At 40.6% G+C, this 26,866-nt stretch overlaps 2 protein-coding genes across 2 annotated transcripts; both read left to right on the forward strand.

Moving 5' to 3' along the window:
* Positions 1–9,793, forward strand: mcm4 (minichromosome maintenance complex component 4). The gene is made up of 17 exons (XM_044042822.1): positions 1–81; positions 1,845–1,922; positions 2,070–2,228; positions 2,345–2,508; positions 2,660–2,761; positions 2,862–2,957; positions 3,728–3,823; positions 4,682–4,820; positions 4,984–5,204; positions 5,348–5,468; positions 6,000–6,259; positions 6,698–7,063; positions 7,156–7,283; positions 7,474–7,681; positions 7,764–7,992; positions 8,703–8,836; positions 9,227–9,793. Exons 2-17 carry the CDS (start codon positions 1,859–1,861, stop codon positions 9,320–9,322), a joined length of 2,583 nt encoding a protein of 860 aa, XP_043898757.1. The 5' UTR covers positions 1–81; positions 1,845–1,858; the 3' UTR covers positions 9,323–9,793.
* A 958-nt stretch (positions 9,794–10,751) lies between these two features.
* Positions 10,752–19,252, forward strand: ube2v2 (ubiquitin-conjugating enzyme E2 variant 2). Its single transcript, XM_044044230.1, has 4 exons — positions 10,752–10,900; positions 17,858–18,006; positions 18,132–18,257; positions 18,412–19,252. The coding sequence occupies exons 1-4, from the start codon at positions 10,885–10,887 to the stop codon at positions 18,556–18,558; spliced, it is 438 nt and encodes a 145-aa protein (XP_043900165.1). The 5' UTR covers positions 10,752–10,884; the 3' UTR covers positions 18,559–19,252.
* The last annotated feature ends 7,614 nt before the right edge of the window (positions 19,253–26,866 follow it).

Genomic DNA, 26,866 nt, shown 5'->3' on the forward strand with positions numbered 1-26,866 from the left:
GGTCCAACTTTCCCCGCGAAAATAACGTCACTCGCAGTTTCGCGCCAGATCTGCAGTTTTCGGACGCGTACCCAAGAAGAGGTAAGAGCATACTGACGTTAGGGACTTAAATTCTCATTAAACTGCGGCATATATGGTTGAATGTACGCGTAGGTTGAAGAACACGTTTACTCGCTTGTGTCTAAGCGTGTTGTTTTGGTATTCTGCTCAGCTGTTGGTGTTAAACCAGTGCTGGGAAGTCTGAGTCTGTTGTTTCCTTCTGCAGCCACATGTCAAATGGTGGAAAAGTTATTGTTAACTGACCGGCGGTTTTTGACAAAAGAAACACATGCGCTGTCGATCGATTGCGTAGAAGTAAACTGAGTTAAGTAAAAGCCAGGATAAACATAATTATGTAAATATTCTTATATAAACACGATTACACCTTTTGATATTGTTATAAATATTTGAGTGTTGATTTATGGCAGACAACCAGCATGTAATGAACTATAAGTATCTACAACTATAAACTACAGGTACAGACTAATGAAACTACTTACAATAAAAAGCTCTGAAGAAGGAAAACTAAATTGAATGTTTGTTTTGCATATTTATCAACATCCATAGACTCTGGGACTCTAGTATAAATCCTAACTCATCCTTTTCACATTTACTGAAGGGGTTTGCACTTTATATAGCCTACAGTGAGGAAGAGAATTAACATTAATATCATCTTATGCAGCAAAGTAGTAAATATCCCAATGCCCTTTTCATCTACAGGCCATATGAGCCACTAACCATGTAAAGGAAACAAACTCAGAAGCAGGACCAGTTTAACTGTCAGGAAACATACCATGAAACAAACTGTAATGGTTACAATTAAGTTGCTTCTATTAGTGTATGCAGATGCAATAATAAACTTTGTTTGTGCAGCACCTTTCATGCAAGGAGTGCCTCACAATAAAAGGAAAATCAAATTTAAAAAGCAAATACAACAGTAAAACACAACACAGGGTAGAATGAAAAGGAGCTAGTTGAAGGCGAGAGTAAAACAATAAGTTTTAAGTAACTCGTACATGTTAATATTGAGCGGCTAATGCAGTGAATCTGTTGGAAAGTCGAAATTGAACTGAACCTTGTCTTTGTATCACAAACCATCATAATGATATTAATAATACACTTGTAGAGCATATTTAAAAGTGAAACAAATCTTAGGCAAGTCAGTGTCAAATCAACATTATCTCAAGGCACTTTACATAGTAAGGTAGAGATGTTACAGTATTACAGAGGAGAGAAACCCACCAACTCACACAGTGAGCAAGCCCTTGGCATCACTGGAGTGAAACAACTTCCTTTTAACAGGAACACATCTCTGGCACAACCAGACTCAAAGATGTGCAGCAAATGATGTCAAATTATACTCAAGCAACTTTAATCATAGCATAATAATTATATCCATACTACTACTAATAATAATCGCCTCACAACTGGACCTGGATCCTCAGCCCGGCCATGTGTCATGGGTACTTATTAGGACTTGAGAGAGAGAGAGAGACCAAAGTGCTTGACATCAAGAGATACAACAAATAAGTCCTTAAAATCAGTGGAATAAATAAATAAAAATCTTCAGTTTTAAAAGAAACAGGTTAAAAGAATTTGGCACATAGAGTCAATATAGTGTCCAGGGGTATAAATGCAGACGTGAACTGTTGGCTTTTTGATAAAATGATCAAGTCTTTTCCACCAAGACAAGCAGCTAAATTCCTATAAATGTAGGGGAAACACTCGTACAGGGCAGTTTTACTTTAACCCTCAACAGCCTTCACTTTTGACAGCAGTTGATTTGAATCCCTTTGCTGTTTTAGGTATTTTGGCAACAATGTCTTCTCCAACGTCGACTCCTGGTGGCCGCAAGCGCGGCAGAAACACTAACCCCTCCACACGTAAGCTCATTGTGTTTTTATGAATTTAACATTTTGCTCCGTTTCCTTTTGATTTTCAACTGTTATACACCTGAGACGACTGTAATATTGTAATAGCTGTCTTTCTCTAATACTTGGATTAACTTGCGATGCGTTGTCTAACCTCAGCCAGCAGCGAGGGTCCCATCTCGCCTCCCTCTCAAAAGCGCAGAGGTCAGGACTCCTCTACCGGAGACCTAATGCAGATGCCCACGTCTCCTGCCACAGATGTCCTCAGTCCTTCAGCACCACAAGACACTTCTCTGTTCTCCAGCCCAAGACCATCAGGTACTAAAGACTGCAAATGTCTCCACCTTAACTTATTTCTACTTGTTTTATCTTAATCCAGCACAGGTGTAGGTGCATTTCAATCATCTACTTTAACATCTCCTCTTTTCAAACAGTCCCACCCAATGAAGTGGACATGAGCTCCCCTCTGATGTATGGAACTCCCAGCTCCAGAGTGGAAGGGACTCCTCGCAGTGGAGTGCGCGGCACCCCAGCAAGACAGCGCCCTGATCTAGGATCAGTGCGGAAGGCTCCACAAGTCGATCTTCAGTCTGAGCCGGTCAGTGAAGTAATCTCTGTTTATAACAATGTTTAGTCTCATTATTTTCGCACAAGCTAGGATAAATAAACCAGAACTGAACCGATGTCACTATAAAGAAATAGCAAGTCAAAGAAACAAACCACAGAAACTGTTCATGTTTGTTTTTCAGCCAAGTGCCGAGGGAGCAGCTGCCAGTGAAGCAAACGCCGGCCAGAGGCTGGTGATCTGGGGGACCGATGTCAATGTCGGCACCTGCAAGGAGAAGTTTCAGGTAAGAACGTAATTGCAGATTTAAGCTTTTACAAAACATTCCCTAGTCTTAGTCCACCAGACCTCATGTTTTGTTTTGTTTTGTTTTGTTTTGCTTGTAGAGGTTCCTGCAGAGGTTCATCGACCCATCCTCCACTGAAGACGAGAACGCTGGTCTGGATCTGAATGAGCCGCTGTACATGCAGAAGCTGGAAGAGGTAGTTTACTGACACAAGTGTTCTGTGTGACCTGTGACCTGGCCCACGGGTAGATGGGTTTTTATTGAAAACAGAGATTTTCTTTCTCCGGTTTTAAACACGCCAAGTTCTCAATAACATCTTTGTCCAAATGAAAACACCAAACCCCATGTTTAGTGCTGTCAGATGCAAGCATGCCAAGTGGTGGCGATATAACCATAATTGCGTTGCCTTGTGGGCCAATCACAAGACACAAAACATGTCTCTGTTTGTTCTGGCCGGCAAACAACAATAGCGCACCGCAGGAAAGGAGATTCGCTTGTTTGGACAGACGGTGAACTTGAGCTATTCCTCAACATCACGCGGGTAAATAAAGTTGATGGAGCGTGTGATGCCATGACACAACTCGCCTCATGTAAACAAAATGTGATAATGTTCCGCAGTGGTGTCAAACAGAGGAGACGCAGGAGACGCAGAGATACAAACCAGAAAACCTGTCTAAACGTTAACCCTGGTGTTGTGTTTTTTCCAAAATATGCATTTATTCCTCACTTTGCATGTGGATGAAAGGCTAAAACTCAAAGAATAAAGCTATGTTTTCCCAAATACCAAATAAGACGATTCCAGTCAAAACACTGGTTTATATCTGGATTCAGATCGTTTATTTATTTCACCTACTTTTTGGGCACTTGCCTTTTATTAGACAGAGCTGACAGGAAATAGTAGTGGAGAGGTATTTTAATATTTAGCTCCATTTTAACAAACAATGTTGCCTGTTTTGTGTCTCACAGATCAGTGTTGTTGGTGATCCAGTGCTGAATGTGAGCTGCCTGCATGTGCAGGCTTTCGATGCAGAACTTTACAGGCAGCTCATCAGTTACCCACAGGTAAGTCACATACGGTGCTTGAAAGTGTTGTTGCGTCACGGGAATTCATGCATTTTAGATCCAGTGTTCCTGTAGCACGTGTGTAGCATATACTGTGTCTCTGGCACGTCCACGGTGCGACTTTTTTCACTGCCGTGAAGGTCACAGGAACGTAAATAACGTTTCGTAAATAGCCACTGAATTGATGGAGCTTAAAATAATGTTCCTTTGTCCTCATACATGCATGAAATGTTGCAGTAAACCTTATCTACAGCATGATGCACGCATCAGTTTGAAGTAGGGGTGGGGGAAAAACATCAATTCTTAGATCCATTCACAAATGTCCAAATTTATTTGAATGTTAAATAATGTAAAACAGACAGTATGAAAAGGTGGACACTTTACGGGGAGCGCATAACAAAGAAGCAGGGAGCCAAGATACAGCAGCGCTATTTCACTGACACGGCGATCCCGACACTCGACAACAACACCAAATGTGGTGCTTGGACATCTGTTGCCACAGTATCGTACGTCACTATAACTGCGCTTAACAACACGATTCAGTTTATATTTGCTCTTAAATATGTGAATTGTTTTTCATGTTGTTTAACAGATGATAATGGAAATGAGTTAAACTCTTGTTTCTCATTACAAAAATTACAACTGGGTGAGTGATCTGAGGGAGACGAAGACTTTCGAAGGACTGATTGAAAGTGCATCGATATTTGTTTTCTAATCGAATCGTGAGGCACCTAAAGATTCCCATCCGTAGTTTAAAGCATCATTTGTCAATTTTGGAAAAGTTGAAATTAAACTCGTTCTTCAGTGACTTGTGTGACACACTGTTGCTGATAATCGACTCCTCCGTTTCCTTCGCAGGAAGTCATCCCGACCTTCGACATGGCAGTCAACGAGCTTTTCTTTGAACGTTTCCCAGACTCAATCCTGGAATTCCAGATCCAAGTCCGCCCCTACAACGCCCTAAAAACCAGGAACATGAGGAGCTTGAACCCAGAAGGTGTGTGGATACATTCACCTTCTCCATGTGACCAGATGCCTGCAAAGTCAAATCACACGTATTAGGGCCATGCTTCACATGTTATTCACACGTTCTTCGTTTTGATAAAATGTGAGGTATCGGCTTCAGGCTAACACTTGGATGTCTCGTGTCATCTCCACAGACATCGATCAGCTGATCACTATCAGTGGCATGGTGATCCGCACTTCTCAGCTCATCCCGGAGATGCAGGAGGCGTTCTTCCAGTGCCAGGTGTGCGCCTACAGCACACGTGTGGAGGTGGATCGTGGGCGCATCGCTGAGCCGGCTGTGTGTCGCCACTGCAACACCACCCACAGCTTGGCGCTCATTCACAATCGCTCCCTCTTTTCAGACAAGCAGATGGTGAGAGTTTGGCGGCGTTGGTAATGGGGCAGATTGCTTACTGTAGCTGACACCTAATGTCAGAATATGTCAAATGGTAATTGGTCACATGTTGCCGTTGAAGTCATGACATCAGCTCATTTGTGGATCCTCTTGTGCAACAGATCAAAATTCAGGAGTCTCCAGAAGACATGCCGGCTGGTCAGACACCTCACACAACTATTGTTTATGGTCATAATGACCTGGTTGACAAAGTGCAGCCGGGAGACAGAATAAACATCACCGGTAAGCTCTCCTTAATAACTGTGCTATGATGGCAACTCATCACTTTACCCTCACAATTTTCCAGAACCTAATGTTTTTGCTTTTATCTTGTCCAATCAAGTTTCCCCCAAATTAAATATTTGACACTTAATGACAGAAAAGGCTTCTTACAAATTAGGGGATAATTGTGTTTTCTTTATATATTGAAAGATTGCTGTAAAATAAAAAGTTATATTATTTTTAAATAAATTGTCAAAAATTCTATTTTTATTTTTTTTAACTACCTCCATCCTCCCTCTCTAATATTTCCTCCTTCAGTGTGGTTGTGGAACAATGGCTGTAACATGTTGGTGCCATTCACTTTTGTCACGCTTTTACATTATTTAGAAAGAAAAATGTATGTGGGTTTATTGTGAGTGCATAGCTTAGTTTAAGTATTTAAACATAAGTTATTTCTGATTTAATTGTTTGTACTGTTTGAACAACAAGTCAAGTGAGGTTGTTTTTAAAAGTACTGTAGAAATAAAAAAAATTCCTTCAAATGGACTGCAGGTATCTACAGAGCCGTCCCCATGCGCGCCAACCCGCGCCAGAGCAACGTCAAGTCCGTGTACAAGACGCACATAGACGCCATCCACTTCCGCAAGACGGACGAGAAGCGTCTCCACGGCCTGGACGAGGAGACCGAGCAGAAGCTCTTCACTGAAGACAGAGTGCAGACCCTGAAGGAGCTGGCGGCCAAGCCGGACGTCTACGAGCGCCTCTCCTCGGCCCTCGCGCCGAGCATCTATGAGCACGAGGACATCAAGAAGGTGTGTGAGAATGGACACGAGCCAAACTGTGTGTTGGTACATTAGATGTAGGGTATATACAGGAAGTTAGTAACAGGAACTGCTCCATTCATTAGGGTTTAATTTCACGTCCCTGGTACTGTACATGCACATTTCTTGGGCCAGTTTAATGTGATGTCACGAGGTTATTATGTAAATCTGTGTTGTCTGCCACAGCAAGTCAAAATAAAGTTGTCAAGTAGAAAATGTCACCTCATTTAGGTGAGAATGATCAAAAAAGGGTGATTTAAAATACAGCTTTTTAAAAACCCAAGAATTCCTCAAACATCTGCTCTTTATGATAACACTGCATTTTCATGTAAATCAAAGAATCTCAAATGACATAGAATAACACTCAATATCTTCAGTGTTGGCATTTAATCAGCATCTCTCATAATTCTTTCTCTGTCTTCCTCCCAGGGGATCTTGCTGCAGTTGTTCGGCGGCACCCGCAAGGACTTCAGTCAGACTGGCCGCGGTCACTTCCGTGCTGAGGTGAACATCTTGCTCTGTGGAGACCCTGGCACCAGCAAGTCCCAGCTGCTGCAGTACGTGTTCAACCTGGTGCCCCGCGGCCAGTACACGTCGGGGAAGGGCTCCAGCGCCGTGGGTCTCACCGCCTATGTGATGAAGGACCCGGAGACCAGGCAGCTGGTCCTGCAGACTGGAGCTCTGGTACTGAGCGACAACGGCATCTGCTGCATCGACGAGTTTGACAAGATGAGCGACAGCACGCGCTCGGTGCTGCACGAGGTCATGGAGCAGCAGACCCTCTCCATCGCTAAGGTACGTTTTGACACCTTTTTTTTTGTTAGGTGTGGAGAAAACCTCAACATGTGAATGCTGAATCTCAATCTGTTACATTTTTCTGTCTGTAGGCCGGAATTATTTGTCAGCTGAACGCACGCACTGCAGTGTTGGCCGCCGCCAACCCCGTCGAGTCTCAGTGGAACCCGAAGAAGACGACCATTGAGAACATCCAGCTGCCTCACACGCTGCTGTCCAGGTGAGTACGGTTACTCGGGACAATAACTAGTTTGTTAACAAGTTAATTTGTCGTCAAGAGAGACGTCACTATCCCCATGTAGCATCTACAGAATTATCTAATTGATCTAAAGACTTACTTGGACATCCTCATGTCGACCTGCTATCCCAATTTCCATGACCTTTAACCTCATGTTTTTGTGTTCTACTAGATTCGATCTAATCTTCCTGATGCTGGATCCCCAAGATGAGGCTTACGACCGCAGGCTGGCCCACCACCTGGTGTCCCTGTACTACCAGAGTGAGGAGCAGATGGAGGAGGAGTTCCTTGACATGGCAGTGCTGAGGGACTACATTGCATATGCGCGAACATACATTAATCCAAGATTGAGTGAGGAAGCCAGCCAGGCCCTCATTGAGGTTTGTTAGTTCTCCTCCTCCTTTTCCACACTTGATAAACATTATGTCAAACATTGCTGACCTCATACTTGTTGGTCCGCAGGCCTATGTGGACATGAGGAAGATAGGCAGTGGTCGAGGCATGGTGTCCGCCTACCCCAGACAACTGGAGTCCCTGATCCGTCTGGCAGAGGCCCACGCCAAAGTGCGCTTCTCTGAGAAGGTGGAGACCATCGATGTCGAGGAGGCCAAGCGGCTCCACCGCGAGGCCCTCAAACAGTCTGCAACAGACCCCAGGACAGGATTTGTTGACATCTCAATTCTCACAACAGGTATGTATATCAGGCAAAAGGGCCTACCTTCTGTGGAAAATATTTTGTTGTTCTCCAAACCTTGTGTGCTCGAAAAATATTAGTAGCTTTTATTGCTTGTTGTTATTAAGTCTGCAAATGACCATTTGTATTAATTGAGACGTGAAGCCCACGAAGCAGGACAGAAGTAGCAATAAGCCACCAGGGGGCGATTACGCTCTTTGAAAACCCAGTTTGAATGGGCCTGTGGGAAAATTAGCCTACTTCTCACTTGATTTCAGTAAATGGTCTCAATCAATAGTTTCAGGTCTGCACAGGATGTCAATTTTGTAAATAATGTTCCCATTTAGATAAAGATGGATGTACAGCATATAGTACAAAGGATATCACTGTGATTGTCAACTGCATTGTCCAATAGGAGCCTGGTTGTGGGTGTTGCTTGAATTTCTGGGTGAAAAGCTGTCATAGAGCCAGTCAAATTGCAAATCTCCTGGCTACAGAACAGGATTTTCTTTTTTTTTCATCCGGAATACTATTAACTTAATTTAGTCTATGGTTGTAGGAAAACAAGTCTGACAGTGGAGAAGTTAAAAGACATTAAATGGCTGCTAGTTGTGTTTACAAAATCCCTTGAATGATAACTTGATTTGTCGATTGATTATTCTATAGATTATCAACTCGTGTTGTCAGGTCTCGCTGGATCATGTCAGTGTGTTGATTTCTGTTCACAGGTATGAGCGCTACTGCCCGCAAGCGTAAAGAGGACGTTGCCCAAGCCTTGAAGAAACTGATCCAGGCCAAGGGAAAGACGCCTGCTATGAAGTACCAGCAGCTCCTCGATGATCTCAGAGGACAGTCTGAAACTGTGAGTATTTATGTAGCATTCCGTTGTACTGATCAAGAGAAATGATGACAATTTTTGACAAACAAAAGCAGAGTTGTTAAATGTTTTTTTCTATGACATTAATATAAAATACATGACTAAATCATGACATAACGGCTAGTTAACAGAAGTTCACATACACTATAAATGTATTAAATCTATTTAGCCCATGTGTAGAAAATAGAATAGATTTGGATGTTTTTGTATTAGTGGAAAATTAATTTACCACAACTGCTGTACAATTTAATTTAGTCTAACAAAAAAGGCTGTGAAAGTACTTGAACTTTTCAGCAGATGTTTTTTTTTAGCATTGCATGTTTCCATCGTCGTCACCACTTCCTCTAACGACTTCTTCTGTCACGTTGCTTTCAGGCAATCACTAAGGAGCTGTTTGATGAGGCTCTCCGAGCCTTAGCTGACGAGGATTACTTGACAGTTACTGGAAAGACTGTTCGTCTCCTTGCCTAAAGCCACACCCTGCAATTATGTACAGTCCTTAATTTTAAATACTGTCCTGAACTTTTTTTTTTCTTTGCTGTAAAAAGAAAAATTGTATTATTGAACCACCAAATGTTTTCTGGGTTTGTAAGACATTTAAACATCCTGGATGATTCAGTTACCACCAGATGACTCATTCAAACTTGACTGTTGGTTTGATTGGGGGAAAAAAAGATGGAAAAATTGAAACTTGCCTTGCTGTTAACTGAGGTGATATTTAACAGTGATTGTATGTCTGTTGTTGTTTTCAAATTAATGCTCTTGATGTTTTGTTGTCTGTGGAGGTAAAAAGCTCTTGTCATCTAAATTGTTTGTTTTCTGTGATGTGTTTAAAGAAAGCCTTTGTTTTTGTACCATATTTCTATGACCAGATTAGAAATGTCCTTATAGCTTGTATTGGCCATTTGTTTATAGAGAGAAAATAAAATGTTGCTCACTCAAGCTTGTTAAGTTTTTTTTTTTTTTTTTTTGTGTGTGTAAGTTGACTTGAAATCGGGTTCCTGTATCATTTCATGTCGTAACTTGTTGAAATCTAAATAATCTGCAGGATGGCACATCATATGGTTCTTCAAGCAGGTCATGGGTTTTGGCTTTGTCTGTTTACTCGTTTCAATAAGGGACTGATTTTTAATCGCAGATTTTGGTGATGAGGATGTCGGGAAACTGCAGCCTTGGTGGAAATTTATGCTCACCATGTTTCTCTGGTTGGAGCAATGTGGTGCTTTGACATGACTATTCTCAGTCTTTCATTCAGATTAATACATTTGTAGTGCCTTTGGATGTTACCCAATCTTCCATGGCCTATTCTGCAAGTTTTGTGTTTTCACAAAGGTCATTTTAATGTATTATTACTTCCCAGCAAGAAGACCTTCTTGCTGGGAAGGCAAGAGTGCTCATAATTCCAGAATTTAACTACACAGTAACATAGATTACTATTACATTTTAACTGAGTTGTTAATGTCAAAAAACAAAGTAAATCTAAAACCACCAATATCTAATAATTTCTTAATTGGGGCATTATCACATCCAAAGAAAATTTAGTCAAAGTCTGTCCTTTACTTTAAGTTATGCTGCTCATAGGCAGACGAAACAAAACAAGCAAAAAAAAAAAACATTCCCTGAGAAACGTTGCTGATTATGGAAATATATGATTTGTGTTTTGATAAAATAAAATTAGCAAATTGCGAATGAAGAAACTAGTACCGAAAAGGATTGATTAGAGCCACATTAAACGTTTTTGGAAACAATAAAATGCTACAATTCTGAGATTAAAGTCAGAATTCTTAGGAAAACAAAAGTCAGGGTTCTTAGGTTGAAGTTAGAATTCTGAGATTAAAGTCAGAAGGTTGGCACTTTCTGGGGAGGCAACTCAATTCCGCAAATTCGCAAAAAAAACATCTTTTTGCCATCATTAATTAAGGGTGTCGAGTGCAGCACCAGGCAGCTCGCAGTGCAGTGATCCGCAGCTTTGGTATCCACGTCTGTGACGTCACACCCGTGTGTGCTTCTTCTGGACTTGACTGAAGAAGAAGATGGCGGCCTCCTCAGGTTTGTGTGCCTCCAAACTAACATGTACCGAAACACGAAGCGCGAGCGAAGTCGAGGCCTCGTTTGCATCAGAACCGACGAGGGTGCCCGTTAACCCAAGTCAATGCGTTCACACAATTGCTCGGAGTTCTTTCATTTGTCGCAAATACGTGCTTTCGCTGCAGTGGCGATGGTCACAGGGAACGTGTTGTTGGCTAAGGCGTTGTGACTGCTAGCTTGTCTTTGTGAGCTAGCTGAAATACCTCAGTGTGTGTGCACAATAACATCTGCGCTGTTAGAGTCGCATTCGGCTTTGTGTTTTATAGCTAATCATGTGATCCTCTCAAAGCGACACGAACGTGTAATTAGCCGTTTAATAATGTTATTTGTATACTACTGAATGCGGTACTAGCTTTCTTTGCTACCAAAGCAAGTAGGCTAGTTGCTAGAATATTCCAGTGCGGCGCGGCAGCCACTGTCGATCACGCTGAAGCCCCGTATAGTTACTCATGTCTAAATAATATTTGAATCGGCATAAAAAATGTTTGTGCTTACTCTCAAGCTAATATGATAATAATAATAAAAATAATAGTAAAATGGCTTCTCTGTGGTGGCCACAACGATCGTGTTGAAATTGTCTCAATAGCACTAGAGCCCGCTGCTCTCATTAGCAACCAACTTGCTACGGCAATTTTCTAAACGCAGCTGAGTTTTGTCTCTTGTAATTGTAGAGTTGTACGTGTGCGAACTCGTCTTCTTTGTCCGAGGCAGGTGTCTGACATTGTTGGGCAGGGAACGGAGGAACGCACTCAACTGCTATAATGTTACAGCCAGAGTAATGTAGTTGCCATGCTTTGCTCAGCATATAGTACGAACTCGTGTCAGTCTAACTGCTCTGCAGGAAGCGTTGATATCTCAAATTAAACTTTAAGAAAAACATGTAAATGTATATTTCCGTCCGTATGAGTTAACAATACACGTCAGAGGATGTAACTGCACGAGCAAAAACGGGAAGTGTTTTTTCATCACAATCGAATCTCAGGACGGGTTGGTACGACCTGCTGCTGATTCATTTTTAACCTAGCATGGTTTAAGTTACTAGTACCACAGATAACATGAAGTGAAAGTAGGACCAGGAACTAAAAACAGTATGGCCCTGTAAATCTTGTGCATGTCAATATGTAATTCAATTTAACTTGCACTGTATGCCTCGTTCTGATGGAAATCCCAATTTGTACATGTTGTGCTCTTTTTAGTTCACTGTAGTAAGTAGAGAAAGGGCTTAGAGAGTGCAAAACTCTGCCAATGATGCTCAGTTTACCACACTGTCATCGATCATAACCTGCATCTCCTAAAAATGTAATCAAAATCCATCTTTTACTTTTTGAGTAATAATAAAACGCCAGTCCTTTGCATCTGAAACGGACATGTTTAACTTAAATGAAATGAAGAAAGGTAACTAACGTCAATTTTCTCAATCAAGTAATTGTTTGGTCCAGTAAATTCCAGGAAATGTATAAAAATAAAGAAGGAAACTTGACTGGTGTTTGCCAAATCTCAGATTGCCAGATAAAACACACCTTAAATTGCTCAAGAAAATGTCAAACTAAAATTTTAACTTGTACATATGTTCATTCAATAAGTTAGCCAGATTTAGTTTTCTTGGGTGAACCATAATAGTGGATGAATATATTAAAAAGCAGGAGTCAGCAATGATTTGGTCCAAAGGGAAACAAATGAAACCCCACAGGAAATGGGGACTCTTGATCACCGACAGACAATAGTACACAGCTGGTTCCTATGAATAGTAGACAGTAATTACATAGGCTGTGTTAGGCAGCGAATCCAACATGCTTTGGTTCATGTAAAATTCATATTTTAAAGCTTTTGTTATAGTTTTTATTTGTAACGTAGCTCAGTGTTAACAATGAACAATGGTACTCATAACACTCAGTCATAAAATATGTGCACTGTAATTAGATTATTAAATGCAATATTTTGGTTATCAAAGCAACAACAGTTAAAAGGAAGTCAAGGAAATATTATTATTTCCTTATCTCTTAGGAAACTGAATGATCAAATGAGAAAACTAAGCTGTTTATTTGATAATGTTAACAATTAGGGCTAAACAATTCATTATTTTCAAAACAAACTCGATTTGGAAAAGCATGCAATTAGTTAATTACAAAGGCTGCAATTTAATTCTATTTTTGACTGTTCTATCTTCTATGCAAATTTAAAATGTAATTCATTCATGCAGGAAACACTTCATATCTTTATCATCCTTGCAATACAATTTAGAATATTTAATTTTTTGGTGGTGACGTGTGTTAAAAGAATATTGCAAATAAATGAACTACTTAAATATATATATATATATATATATATATATATATATGACACAATTTCCTCAAAACATTCAGCCTCTTAAGAATTATTTGAGCTCCAGCATTACTAGCTTTCTTCACTACAGTTTTGCTGATTTTTTTTTTTTTTCTTCACAGATCATGCATATACTACAATGTGCTGAGCTAAACGAAATTGATAATCACTGTCTTTCTGTAGCGTTTGCATGAGAGGTCAAACTGAAAATTTAACACGCACACCAGATCATCTGAGAGGATTTTTGAGGGTTTTTGGATGTCAAGTTTGATTTAATGTTATGTGAAACTGGAAAATGTTAAATTAATACCCCACTGGCAAGGAAATGTGGCTTCAGGCAGCTTCAGGCAGCTTCAGGCGTGTGGCCTTCTTAAAATGCTCCCATCACTTCCCTCCCTGTGAATTTGACGGCATGATCATTATTACGAATAGCAGTAGCCTTAACTTAAGTGCTGTCCCCTCAGCTGCCACCACTCCTTCAGAGATGAGCTATAAGTGGTTCATCACTTAAACCACCGTGAGTGCCTGCCAAGCTGTGTCTTTATGCAACATTTGAATCATCTTCCATGAACATTTTTCCATTAGCTGAACATTTTAACTAGTTAAGAATTATGTCATTATCAACTCAGCTGTTACGACATTGGTCATAAGACAACTGGATCATTTGTTAAAAATCAGCAGTACGGGCCCATGTGCTTCAAATCTCATGACTGTTTTCAACCTGCTGTCAAGAGTGCAGAATTTCATTAAGCTGCAACATTCAGCAGCATCAGATGTCTTAAGGAAAGAATGTCCTGTGAGCAATATATCAAATTAGTCTTACAGCAGGTAGGTGAGAAGCTGATATATGCTGTTGCCACTAGTATATAATGCATTAATCCAGTTCATTGTTCCTGTCCTTTTTTTTTTTTGTTGCATAGATCATGATGTTGGTTGTTTGGATGCATTGGTTTTCTATGAATAGATAGATGAATGCGTGTCTGCATCAGTTTTCATGAAAGGGTGCACAGTTGGAGCACCAACAATGCCCGAAGGCCTGGATAATTATGCTGCAGTCCTGTTTCATGTAAAAAAAAAGAAAGAAAAAAAAGGCAATTTCATGCACAGTTGATGCGTGTACAAAGATGACGTCTAAGGCTATTGATTATTAATCAACTATTAAATTAATTGTCTACCATTTTGATAATCAATTTGATCATTTTTTAATCAGGCATTCTAGTTTTCTGGTTTTCTAATTTCTAGTAGTTCCATACAACAAATAACTCATTAAAACTGGTAATTTTTGGTTTGTAGACAAAACAAGACATTTGGGAACATAATTTGAGGTTTGGAAAACACTGATCAACATTTTCCAAAATGTTGTGACATTTTGTGGAATCAACAAGTACTCGAGTAATTAATTATGAAAACAGTTGTTGCTCCTGTTTACTGTCCTTTTCAATGTATTACATCACAGTCATTTACCCCACCTGTAATGACTCTTTCACTAAACAAGGATGGATTCTTTGTTCCAGAATCCCTAAATCATGAAGCCAGTGAATCTATGACTTTTTTTACAGTAGCAAAACAAGCTATATAACCAATTTTAAATGACTAAGGCACATACCTACTTGTTTATGGAAGAGGCAGATGAATAAGATGCACAGTATCAGGCCTGTAGGCCTCTGGTCAGCAGTCTAACCAGAAAATTGTTGGTTTTACACTTGAGGAATTTTAAATTTGCTGACAGATAAGTTTGGGTCCACCTCATCAAAACACTCTATAATCATTTAAGAGAGAAGAACATGATCTGATCTCTTGAAAGCATACAAGTTGAAACTGTTAGTAGTCAATAGTCTGCAGCTTTATAAATACCCTCACTCTGCCAACAGTGTGTCATTAATCGGCCTCTTTTAAAATTAAAATGACTGATTCCCAGATAGCTGGTTCCAGTTTATAATGTAATTAAAATGGCAGTTAACAGAAATGGTGGTGGACACGTTAAAGCCCTAAAAACCCAAGAAGACTTCTAAGGAAACTGCTCCATTTGAAAGAAAACCATAAACTGCATTTGATTACAGAAACCTTCAGAAAGATTAGCAGACTGCAGTGTTATCAGCTCACCTGTATGGACATGACCCTCATGGTAGAGTCTTTAAAATAATCCTCTGTTCTTGCTACATGTATTTGCTGGGGAAGCTTTAAACAAGCCTGACGTGTTAGAGAAACAAGTCCTGTGGACTAGTGAAGATATGTAAAGAACACTTGTTCTTATGTTAAAGGATATTACAGGTTTTTTCAATTGTAGTTGTATGAAGTATTAGCCCATCATGGACTCTTGACTCCACTGAGCTTGCCACGAATAACATGGCCGTGAGCAGAAAGGTTGGAGAAACAGATTTTAGCTGCTTTGCAAAGTGTTCACTGGAGAAAATCTGCACACAATAGGAGTTATTTTTGCACACACACACTAGTGATAGTGAATTAGTATAACCCATCCTTATATACCCAGGGAGCAATGGGGATTTGATACTTTGCTCAGGGCCACCCCCATCCTTGGCTTGACTCACTCCTGGGCTTGAACCGACAACCCCATGGTTACAAGCGCGATTATTTTCCTCTTGTGCACAGGCTACCCATCAATGTTTATGATACATTAAGAATACGCTGCTCTGTCTCACACATAGACAGCCTCCAATTGGAAACAAAAGATTCTAAACCACACTTTCCCTGCAACAAAGTCCATAGAGAAAATCTATCATTTTACATCACAGTACGCAGCAGTTGTTACTCCACTGCTTCCATTAGTAAGTTCAAATGTGTTATGTTTGGACTTGGGTGTTAAAAATGTACTGCTACAGATGAACCTAAAAGACACAAACTGACCAAACAAGGCAAGAGTAGACCAACAGTTCCAGTGTTTCCAGTGATTTTCTCCGTGGAGTTTGGTGCAGGAGAGTGAGCAAAATCGACCTTGATAATGTCTCATGCTTCAAAAAATTTAGAACATAAGCTTTGGGGGGTGAACCAATGTGTTTGTGGAGGTGCCAGGAGCTGGAACATTTCACTGGCAGAGAAGATAATGAATTCAGTTAAATACAAACTGAAGAAGCACACAAAGTATGAATCATCCATGTTAGGCTTAACGATCCTGAACACAGCTTAAGATAATTCATGACTGTACCAAAATCTGTTCGGGATCTTGCTGCTCTCAGTTCAGCGGAACCAAAGTTCCACCTGCCTTTGTCATCAACAGTGGGCATTACTCAATGAACTTGTAGAATTGTCTTGAGACCACTGCATGTGTTCCATTTCCTCCTCCTTCCCTTCTTCATTGATGTAATGGTTATTTTCTGTGTATACTGGCCTGTTCCAATCTTGATTGATTAAAGAATCAAAACTGTGAAGGAGCCATGCTACTCGCCACGGCACGCTTAGGTTGCATCGCCACTACAAAAAAGTACCTACTTAACGTGGCCGGAGTCATCACTGCACGGCTAAGTGAAACGTGTGTGCCGTTTTATACGTGTGACTAGACTTCTGTAGTTGTTGGAGATTAACCCACGTTTTTAGGATTGTTAAGTAGTTTTAACTTATCTACAGTTCGGCTTGATTTCTGTCCACATGTCTCCGGAGTACAGCCTCCTACTCCACAGACTACAGCGGCAGCAGTCGGTGATGCCGCTCGCGATCGCCGGCACTGTCCCTAAATACACCACTCCTGTTAAATATAGATGTTTCCCTGGTAGTTGTTGGAGATTAACCCACGTTTTTTAGGATTGTTAAGTAGTTTTAAGTGATCTACAGTTCGGCGCTGTTCGGCTTGATTTGTGTGTGGGACGTCTCTTCCTGTGACGGGACTCTGGCCAGTCAGCGGCCAGCAGTCTGACCAATCATCGCATAGTACAGGGGTGTCAAACTCATTTTTGTTCAGGGGCCACATACAGCACAATTTGATCTCAAGTGGGCCGGACTGGTAAAAATAGTAAAATAATAGCATAATAACCTATGAACAACAAGAACTCCTTGCTTTTTTTCTCCTTTGTTTTACAATTAATGAAGGATATTTTTACAAAACATTTTTACACATCACACTGGATCTAAAAAGGCACAAACATTTAGTCACAGGTATCTGGAAGAGATTTAGATTGTAATCGTAGTGTGAAATTTTTAACAAATTCATCCTGTGGGCCGGATTGGACCCTCTGACGGGCCGGTTCTGGCCCCCGGGCCGTACGTTTGACACCCCTGGCATAGTACCTACTTAGCACGGTTGGAACCTCACCAGAGCAGGTACTAAAACTAGTACCTGGTACCAGGTACTATTCTAGTGGAAACGCTACTTAAACCGTCCCGTCGCGTGGCGTGGCGAGGCAAGTACAGGTGGAAATGCGGCATAAGATAATCACTAACCTCAAAAAAGCAGTGCACCCCAGACAGCCAAAATATCTCAGAGAACTAGATTTATAGAAAGGACAAAACACTGAATTGAGTACGACACAAAGGCTTTACAAGTGTTTCCAAATGCCACGACCTATTTCATTTTCATTCTTTCTTTTTTTAGGTAATCATAGTTACATAGTGATCAATGTTTCTGGTTTGTTGTTTTAATTTTAGGAGTTAAAGTTCCACGCAATTTTCGCTTGTTGGAAGAGCTTGAGGAAGGGCAAAAGGGCGATGGTGATGGCACAGTCAGCTGGGGCCTGGAGGATGACGATGACATGACTCTCACACGGTGGACAGGCATGATCATTGGACCAGCAAGAGTAAGCAGAAATAACTGTGGTTTCGCCTTCCAGTACATGCATAGAATACTGTCACACCAATGTAGACGAACAGATACTAAAACTAATTTAAATGTGTTCCTCTGTTTCTCTTCTTGTGTTTTCAGTCCAATTACGAGAACAGGATATACAGTCTGAAAATGGAATGTGGACCTAAATACCCAGAGACAGCCCCGACTGTTAAATTTGTTACAAAGATTAGCATGAATGGGATAAATAATTCCAACGGGATGGTGAGTGTCAACCGCACAAACTGACAAGGTTGAATGTCGAGTTCAAAAATAGATTTGCACCGCAGTTCCCTGACATGTGCAATATGTCACTGTCAGTGGTCCTGTCACAGTGACTGATATGGTGACTCTGTTTTCTTCTCGTTTTGTCTCACAGGTGGATTCACGTAGCATACCAGTATTAGCAAAATGGCAGAATTCTTATAGCATTAAAATTGTTCTTCAAGAGTTAAGGCGTCTTATGATGTCCAAAGACAATTTCAAGCTTCCACAACCACCAGAAGGACTAAACTACAGCACTTAATCATAATGGATTGTGTCGACCCTCTGTCTTAAACCTTACTCTCTTAGAAATATTGTGTAAAATCATCAAGAGGCTCACTTCGCACATCAACAATATCATCTGCAAGAGCAAGATTGGACTTTCGTATTGCATAGCTCATTCAAAATTATGTCCCTGCAGTTAAGCACTGTAGGGTCCACAGTTATCTGCCTTTAATAAAGTTACTTTGACAATGACTTTTATGTTTGACCTGTTTCAGCTTTGAGTGGGCTTGAAGAAGGAAGCATGACACCACACTGAGGTTGTCCCAATAGTTTTTTGTCCAAACAACTGATCACTGAAGTAAATGGCAAGATGTGCATACGGAGGCATGTTCTGTAACTAATACCTAGTCAAAGAGAAGCCACTTTTTTGAGTTGTTCGTTAAATTTAGCAGGTTCATCGAAATACCACGCAGATTGCTGATCATTAAACTGTGGCTGTAGTCTAAAAGTAGTGTCACGGGGCGAGAAAGTTTTTTTTTTATAAATATAAAAATATATATATCTGTATTTGACACAATACCAATATGTTTCTGTTCTGCAGCTCTTTGACATGTAACAGACGTTGAAGCCTGTTCTGTTCTGAAACCCTTGCATTTAACTTCTAGTGAAAATGGCAGGTGTATGAACTTGTGATTTTCTGAAATTAAAATCACTGTCTGCGACAAAAGTAACCCAGCCGTTGGAAGTTTCTTTGACTCTAGCTGCACCTTCAGTTTCCTGCTTTCCCCACAGCAGGGCTTTAGCTGACAACTGAACGCACAACTCCTGCATCATGTCGTAGGGGAAAGCTGTCACAGAAACCAGGTTAATGACAATTCTGGCTGAAACCACAGTGCAGGTATTTGATGCAACATATAGTGCTGTTTATTGAACACTTCTGTTATTATATATTATTCAGAGTTATATTTTATAGTAGATGAACAAGCCCATTTCAGTCTGATTGATGGTTAACTCCGATCCATAAGCACTGATTCTTGATTTAGTTGTGATAAATGTTCAGCTCTTTGACATGTCATTAGTTTATTGGAGGGAAGAATGGATTCAATTTAATACAAGCAGATTAAAATGAATGGAAAGTTTAATTAACCAAATTGTTTTTAACTTGACTCCATTGAAGACGGCAGTGTTACCTCATCAGGTTTAAAGTGATGTCACAGAAGCACCTTTAAATTAAAGGTTTTTCCCATTTGGTACAATTATTGAGCATCACTGTTTTTTAATCAATACTATTCCATACATTTGAAGAGCAAACCCAACTGTACAAGACATGTTAGGTTTACATGGTTGTTCATTAATATTGCAACATCAGGCAGAATTTTTGAGTCGACATTTCAGTTAATCATCATTTTTCCGCCTACACAGAAGCTTGTGACATTGATCTGATAATGTGAATAACTTAACGATGGATGTTTGTGTTTGAAAGCCACTGGCTCTTAATAAGGAGGTCTATCACTTTACATCCTCAGTCCTAAAAAACAGTCAAGCCTCCAATGCTCACTATACAGTGAGTCAGTGTGTGGTGTGTAAAAAATGATGAACGGTGGTGGCATCTGCATTTGACCCATGTAACCTTTTGGGCAGTAGATCTGCCTCACTGCAGCAGAGCCCGTGTCCTAGCAACCCCGACGTCTGGGGGTCTGGGATATGCATATGACTGCCGGCCAATCTGTAACCTGAACTGTGACACCGTCACAGTGACATGGCAACAGTTCAGTGTGGTGATCGTTCAAACATGATCCCCGCCCCCCTTTTTTGACTGGGGTCACGTAATGTGCAACAGTCTCGAGGCAGCTGATAAACATAGAAATAACCACAAAGGCCTATTGTCCCATTATTTTTGACGTATTAAGGCAACATAGTTTAATTTATAGAGGTGCTGTATGCAAATATTTCAAAACAAAGTTATCAAAACTGAGGTAAGAAATACAATCAATAATCTATAGCTAAAAGTAAAAATGGTTGAAAACAAAATCATAAATAGTAAATGAAACAATTTAGCCAAAATTTGAATTAAATATTTAAAGGTTTTCTGTTGATTTAAAAATATACATTAAACAAATATGCCATATACTTTTATTTTGCTTACTATTTTCAAGCTGCATTTGCTAAATGTGGTCTTTTATGTATGTGTGTTCCCTGACACATCCTTTACTGCTCCTCATACACGATCAACTCATCCCTGCATCCCCTAGAGGGCGCTCCACGCTCACGTATGCCCTCGTCACTAATGTGTGCAGGGGCTGCTGTTTAGAGGACATGACTTGTCTGAAAAGGCAGTGCCACTGTGTCGCTTCCGGTGCTCTTGTGTTCGTGCTTGCTGTCATTACTGCTTCAGGAAAGTGACGTGCTTGGCAGTCAGCTGCAGGGAACTACAGCCTGTCTGTTTAGTAGGCCACTGTTCAGCTGGTGTCCCCGTGTGTCCTTAAACAAGACACAGAGGTTGTAGGTGTCTAGTGAGCACTACAGAGTTGTTGGATCTGTGGTAGATTTCCTATAAGAATTTCAGCGTGTGGGTGTGAGATGAGTCAGTGTGGCGCTGCCTTGGCGATGACCTCGATCTTCTTCACTTTGTGCATGACATGGTTCCACTTTGCTCATGTGACAGTTAGTGAATGGTCCAATCTCCTATCTGCCACTCTCTGCTTGCTTATTCTGCTCGTTTTCTTTACTCTCCAACTCTATTGGGATGTCATGAATATGAAATTAGATTTGCCTTGTGTTGCATCCAGTTCACTCGGCACACAGCAAAGTCATCCCCAAGTATGAAAGACACAGCTCCAGGTTACGCAGACATATTCTGTTATTTAGCACATGTACCTGCTGAGTTGTCTGCTCTGAACCTCTGCTCATGATGACTACACTTTTAAAATCTCATTTGAATTGAAGTAGGAAAGGTCACTTGTCTATTTAAAGGCCCAGTGCATAACATTTAGGAGAAATTGAAGGTAAAATCACCTGATTGTATGAATTGTTGTTTTGCCATTACCATAGAGTGAACCTTTTATGTTTATATCAAGTGTTGGGTCCACTCCATGGAGGCTTTGACCGCCCTTCTTGTGGACAAACTGGACATCCGTTGGGATTTTGATGCTAAATGAATGCTACATAGATTCTCCAACACACTTGGAATGGAAGCGCAAGGTGAATGCTGCTAAACTGTACACACTGTACCTTTAACATGCAGCTCCATTTGGCTAATATGAGTTTCAAACTCAGGTACCTGCATCAAAAAAGAAACAAAAAGCACCAGCTGAAGCCACGCTGAAAGCTCTATAACATACTACCCAGTCTATTTGTATGTGTTTTTTTGTATACGAGTAACACTGCTTTACGTTGGAGACAAATGTGGACAGAAAGCCAGAGAGAGGAATCTAAGAAGGGAAGGAATGTGGTGAGGGGGACATACGTCTGGACTGCCGGCAGACTGCTGGAACCAGGCTTCTGCTCCCAGACGCTCACCTTTTGCCCCGAGAGGCCAAAAGGCCATGCCACGCGTCTGTTGATACTGTAAAAGGCTTTGTCTTCCTTTATGGTCCCCGAGGGGAGAACTCGTGTGTCTTCCTGAGAAACTCCATTTGTTCCCATTCTCTAACCCTATAGTGTAACTTCCATTTTGAGAAGAGGATGCAACTATGGTTTCATTTTCTGAATCTTTTGGATACTTTTTATACCAAAAAATATGTGATGATGGTCCAGGGGACAGGATGACCTCAAACTAATGTCAACCCAACGTCATCTCCCACAAAAACTTTTAGAAGTCAAACAACCAAATCCACCACTATTATAAACTACAACTAGGACAACAACAAGTACACCTAGACTGTGCAGATTTTGGCTTATTTCATATGAACTCCATCAGTGTAGTATGATGCCAGTAACAAAAATATATGTATATTTATTTTTCAATTCACAAGTTCTTCGTGCTTTTATCCACTTTTCAAAATGAAACGTTCCTTAATCTAATCCAAAATATAAATCAGTCCAATGTAATTTTGACAGCCTGTAAACCAGGGACCTCAAACTCAACAGTGAACTTCTAGTCTGCCTGGAGGGGGCCGGCCAAAGTGGAAATAGTCACTGAACTGTTTAGTGATTTGAAATTAAAATGATATTTTGATAACCCATCATTCAGGATGATTTAAAAGTCTTTGTTTTGATATGTAGTTCACAAAAATGGCGACGATTCAAAAATACATTTGTAACAAAAAAACAGACCGGAATATAAAATAGAATCAAAAAAATAATGAATTTAATAATGTGATAATGTCTTATTGTAATTATAAAAATGCTGTTTGGTAAAGTTTTCATTCTGACTTTATAGTAAATTTAGGGCTGCAGGACATCGACTGGGGGCCCGAGATCCCTGTTGTAAACGGTAACATGAACTTCTTGCAGTAACTGAACGTAAATACACATGTTCCCATGTTGGTATTCGTTAGAGCTCCAGTCTGGCAGACATGACATTTTCTGATTCTGTGAAGGTCTTTGAGATCCTCATGGCCTTTTATACACATGTATAATTATATACAGGGCAAGAACTTGATCTGTCACTGATAGTGTACGTTTTTGCTTAATAGTCACACAAACCACAAGTACATTGTAAAAAAAAAGAAAAGGATGAAGAATCATTCAGCAATTCAACTTATTTAATCAATTAACCTAAATTACATTTTTGTCTAGCATTAAGACTAAATCATGTCCCAGATTATGTCAACAAGATTTTCTTTTCATATGTCATTGAGAAAGAAAATGTTTGAAATAACCTCAATTAGCCACACAGACAGTTTTGAGATAAATACAGCCGTGTTCCTGTATTTACAGTGAGATAAATGAATGGGCTCCCCTCTCTCTCTCTCTCTCTCTCTCTCTCTCTCTCTCTGTGTGTGAGAAAGGACACAGATTGGAACCACATGTCTGTTGCACCGCTGGCTCCCTGGGCTATTGACATGCTCTTCACAGAGCCATCCACATTAGGGTGTGTGGCTGCTGCTGCTGCTGCTGCTGCAGCAAGTGCTTGACTTCATTTTTATGCTCACTGATGTTGACAGACTATAAGATTCGCAAAGCGACAGACTGGAGTTATAGGAATGCCTTTGACTTGAATCTGCTGCTGGACGGCATATGATGTATGGATCCTTTTATCTGGGGCATGAATTTAAAAGTCAGCATGGCGCTTGTAACAGCACAGCCTCGTCCTGGGTTTAAGTGACACAGAGCGGTTCTTCTTACTAAATGTTGCACACAAAAAAAAAGGAAGAAGAAGGAAGAAGAAAAAAGTCAAAATCGCCTGTGTGTGTGTACTCACTACATTCCAGGTTATTTATATAGAGTGAAGAAAAAAAACTGTATAGACTTCATGTCTCTGCTTGGTGAGAACTATTAAATTACTGCTGGATGTTTTTAATTACTTCACATAAATGTTTGAGCACAACACTTCTCCAGTGTTTGGAGGAGGAGGGGGGGTCTATAATGTCTCACATGTTAAGGGAAGCACTGGCTTGCACTTAATCATGGTGGTCCCTGTGTAATTCTGGCGTTGGAAATGTGGCTTTGTGAGAGAAAAGTGAGCATTCCTTCTGCTGGCGCAAGGGAGAGGAAATGGGTAATAAAACCAGGAGAAAAAAAAAACCTCGGCGGCGTGCTGGAGCCACTGATTCTGGGATCCACTTAATTGCTCTTAAATGAAAAAGATTTTTGGCTTCCCAGTTGCTGTGTTTAAAGAAAAGTCAAGTCAAATCCCACATGTATACCAGCCAAGCAGTGACTTCTCATCCAGCACTATAAGCAGTAATCCCTCTCTTTCACTGGTGCCATTGGCGATATTATTATTAATATCGGGGAAGCTGCTGTTCACAAGCAGTAAATGCCAGAGGAGGTGGATGTTCAGCTCTTCTGCTCATTTACGAAGGCCAGAGAAGTCACTGGGGAAAGAAGATATCAATACTAGTGGGCTGAATGTTTTTATCTCTGTGGATTCTTTCTGATTAATGCTTTGCTTAGAAGAAGAGGCAAAAGTTAATTCTTGTCTTTGACACGTACACTTTCTGTCATATTAAAAAATGCTCCATATAGCCATGATCTGTGGTGGACGTGTCGTCAGCAAAACACACCGCACGCGCTCATTAGGCAGGAGAGTGGCCTCTGCAAGTGCCATAGTATTGGATCATTATTACTGATGTATTACTGCAGTATTGTTCAGCCGGTTGAGGTGAGACTTTAATTAAATAGTGAGTATATACTGCCGCACAGTTTAAGAGAACTGCTTCATATTTTATTAACGCCTCGTATATTTTGCTAATCGGCAAAGTAACCGCGAGCCGTAGCAGTCGTACGGGCTTAATGTAGTGGAGTCAAACAAATACATTATTTGCCCTTGACGTGTGGAGAGTTGCACAAATGAAATGTCAATAAATACCCTCAACACACACACCGACCGTGTGCTCTGAATGCACAGTACGAGGCTGGTGCGTCTCATCAGTCCTTCATTCGATTGTTGAATGTGTCTCACGATAGAGCGAGCAATTTTATGCTGCCATCATCGGCCATTTCATTTTTTGGGTGAGAAGATGCCACTCAGGGAGCCATTAAGGCCTGAAGTGCCATGTCGTGTCAGCCGTTCCTTTTGTACTCATTAATTGTCGAGAGAAGCGTGTCACATCCTGTCAGGCTGACTGCTGCTGTCCCTCCAGTCACCCCTCAGTGCCCAGTGCCCGCCGATGCTATTGTGGCAGCGGTGGCTGCAGAGGAGAGAAGAGCCGGGCCCTGCAGGATGTGAGACAATACTGGGAAGGAAGAGGAGGGAATCCCGGAGCTGTGTGCAGAAGCTGGGTCGACCGAGTGTCTCTGAGAGCGTTCCCCTGTGACCCTCCTCCCCCATTTTCCCCCTGAGGATAGACTTTATCATCCTTCTCACCTACAGTGTGTCGCCTATGTGACAGGAATGACAATAACTCTTCTTCAGAGGCTGTGTTATTTGTTTTGTGCTGTTTAACCCCGCTCTAACTTTAGAATCTGTACAGGAACATACACTCACAGGCCACTTAAGGTACACCTGTTTAACTGCATGTGAACAAGGTTTACGTGGTGGAGTTCCAACTGTTCATCAGAATTGGGAAAAAGGGGGTTTTCTGTTAAGTAGTTGGTTGTTGGTGCCAGACGGGCTGGCTGGTCTGAGTATTTCAGAAATTGATGATCTACTGGGTTTTTTACACACAACCGTCTCTAGAATTTACAAAGAAGAAAGAAGATATCCAGTGAGTGCCAAGATGATGTCAGATGATGAGGTCAGAGATGGTTCAGAATGATAAAACACAACAGTAGCAACAACAACAAAAAACTCATTACAACCAAGGTATGCAGAAGACCATCTTCTGAACACCAAACACATTGAACCTTGAAGCAGATGTGGACACTCTGTTGGCCAGGGAGTGTAAATAGTTCATAAATGTATTCTAAGAGCAGAGGTAAACATGTATATACATAATGCATGGTATAGAAAATAGCTGGATGGATTACAATATTTCAACAAAATATGTCTTTTCATAACTGGGTCAGCGAGGACCCATAATTGCATCAGTGCTTTTAGTGAAATAATCTTAATCATAAATATTAGTCTGAATAATGCTTCATTGCTATGAAGCTACTGAATAATGAAAACAGATTATCCGTGACCACAAGTATCTGTTATGGCTAGAAAGATGAACCCGCCCCATGATGGAGAATAAATAGATTTATCCACACAAAAATAAGCCCACAAAGGCTATGTAATATTATGTGTATATTAAATGTAGTAGGGGGATTGAATATTGTTGTAAATATTGCGACTTTCAGTCACATTCAACAGAGGAAAGCACAAAAACTATTTTCATCTCGCATGTCTCCGGCTGCCTCTGCCCCACATCCTACCATCACATGTGTCTTGTCCAATAATTTTGCTGTTCTCAATAGTTTTCTAATGTTAGAAAGCAAACATTAGCTAAATATACAGTATATGACACAAACATTGGTCATCAATATACTGATTTTAATCTTTAATCTGGCAAAATAGTTTCCTTTGTGTTTTTGCTTCCTGTGTATGGAGAGTGAAACAAAAAGAGAATTCACTTGTTCGTTAAAAGACACAAGTTTACCCCTTCAGGGATCACACATAATCCAAATGAACAATTTTATGACACCTCTGTGAACTCTGTAAGCTGCTTGACTGTCAAAAAAAGAGAGAGACCCAGACCTCATGTGCTCATGTTAAAGAAAAAGCAATTACATGAGATCTTTCCTCATGTTTCCAC

The sequence above is a fragment of the Solea senegalensis genome, linkage group LG1, assembly GCF_019176455.1.
Source record: "Solea senegalensis isolate Sse05_10M linkage group LG1, IFAPA_SoseM_1, whole genome shotgun sequence".
NCBI classification, from domain to species: Eukaryota; Metazoa; Chordata; class Actinopteri; order Pleuronectiformes; family Soleidae; genus Solea; species Solea senegalensis.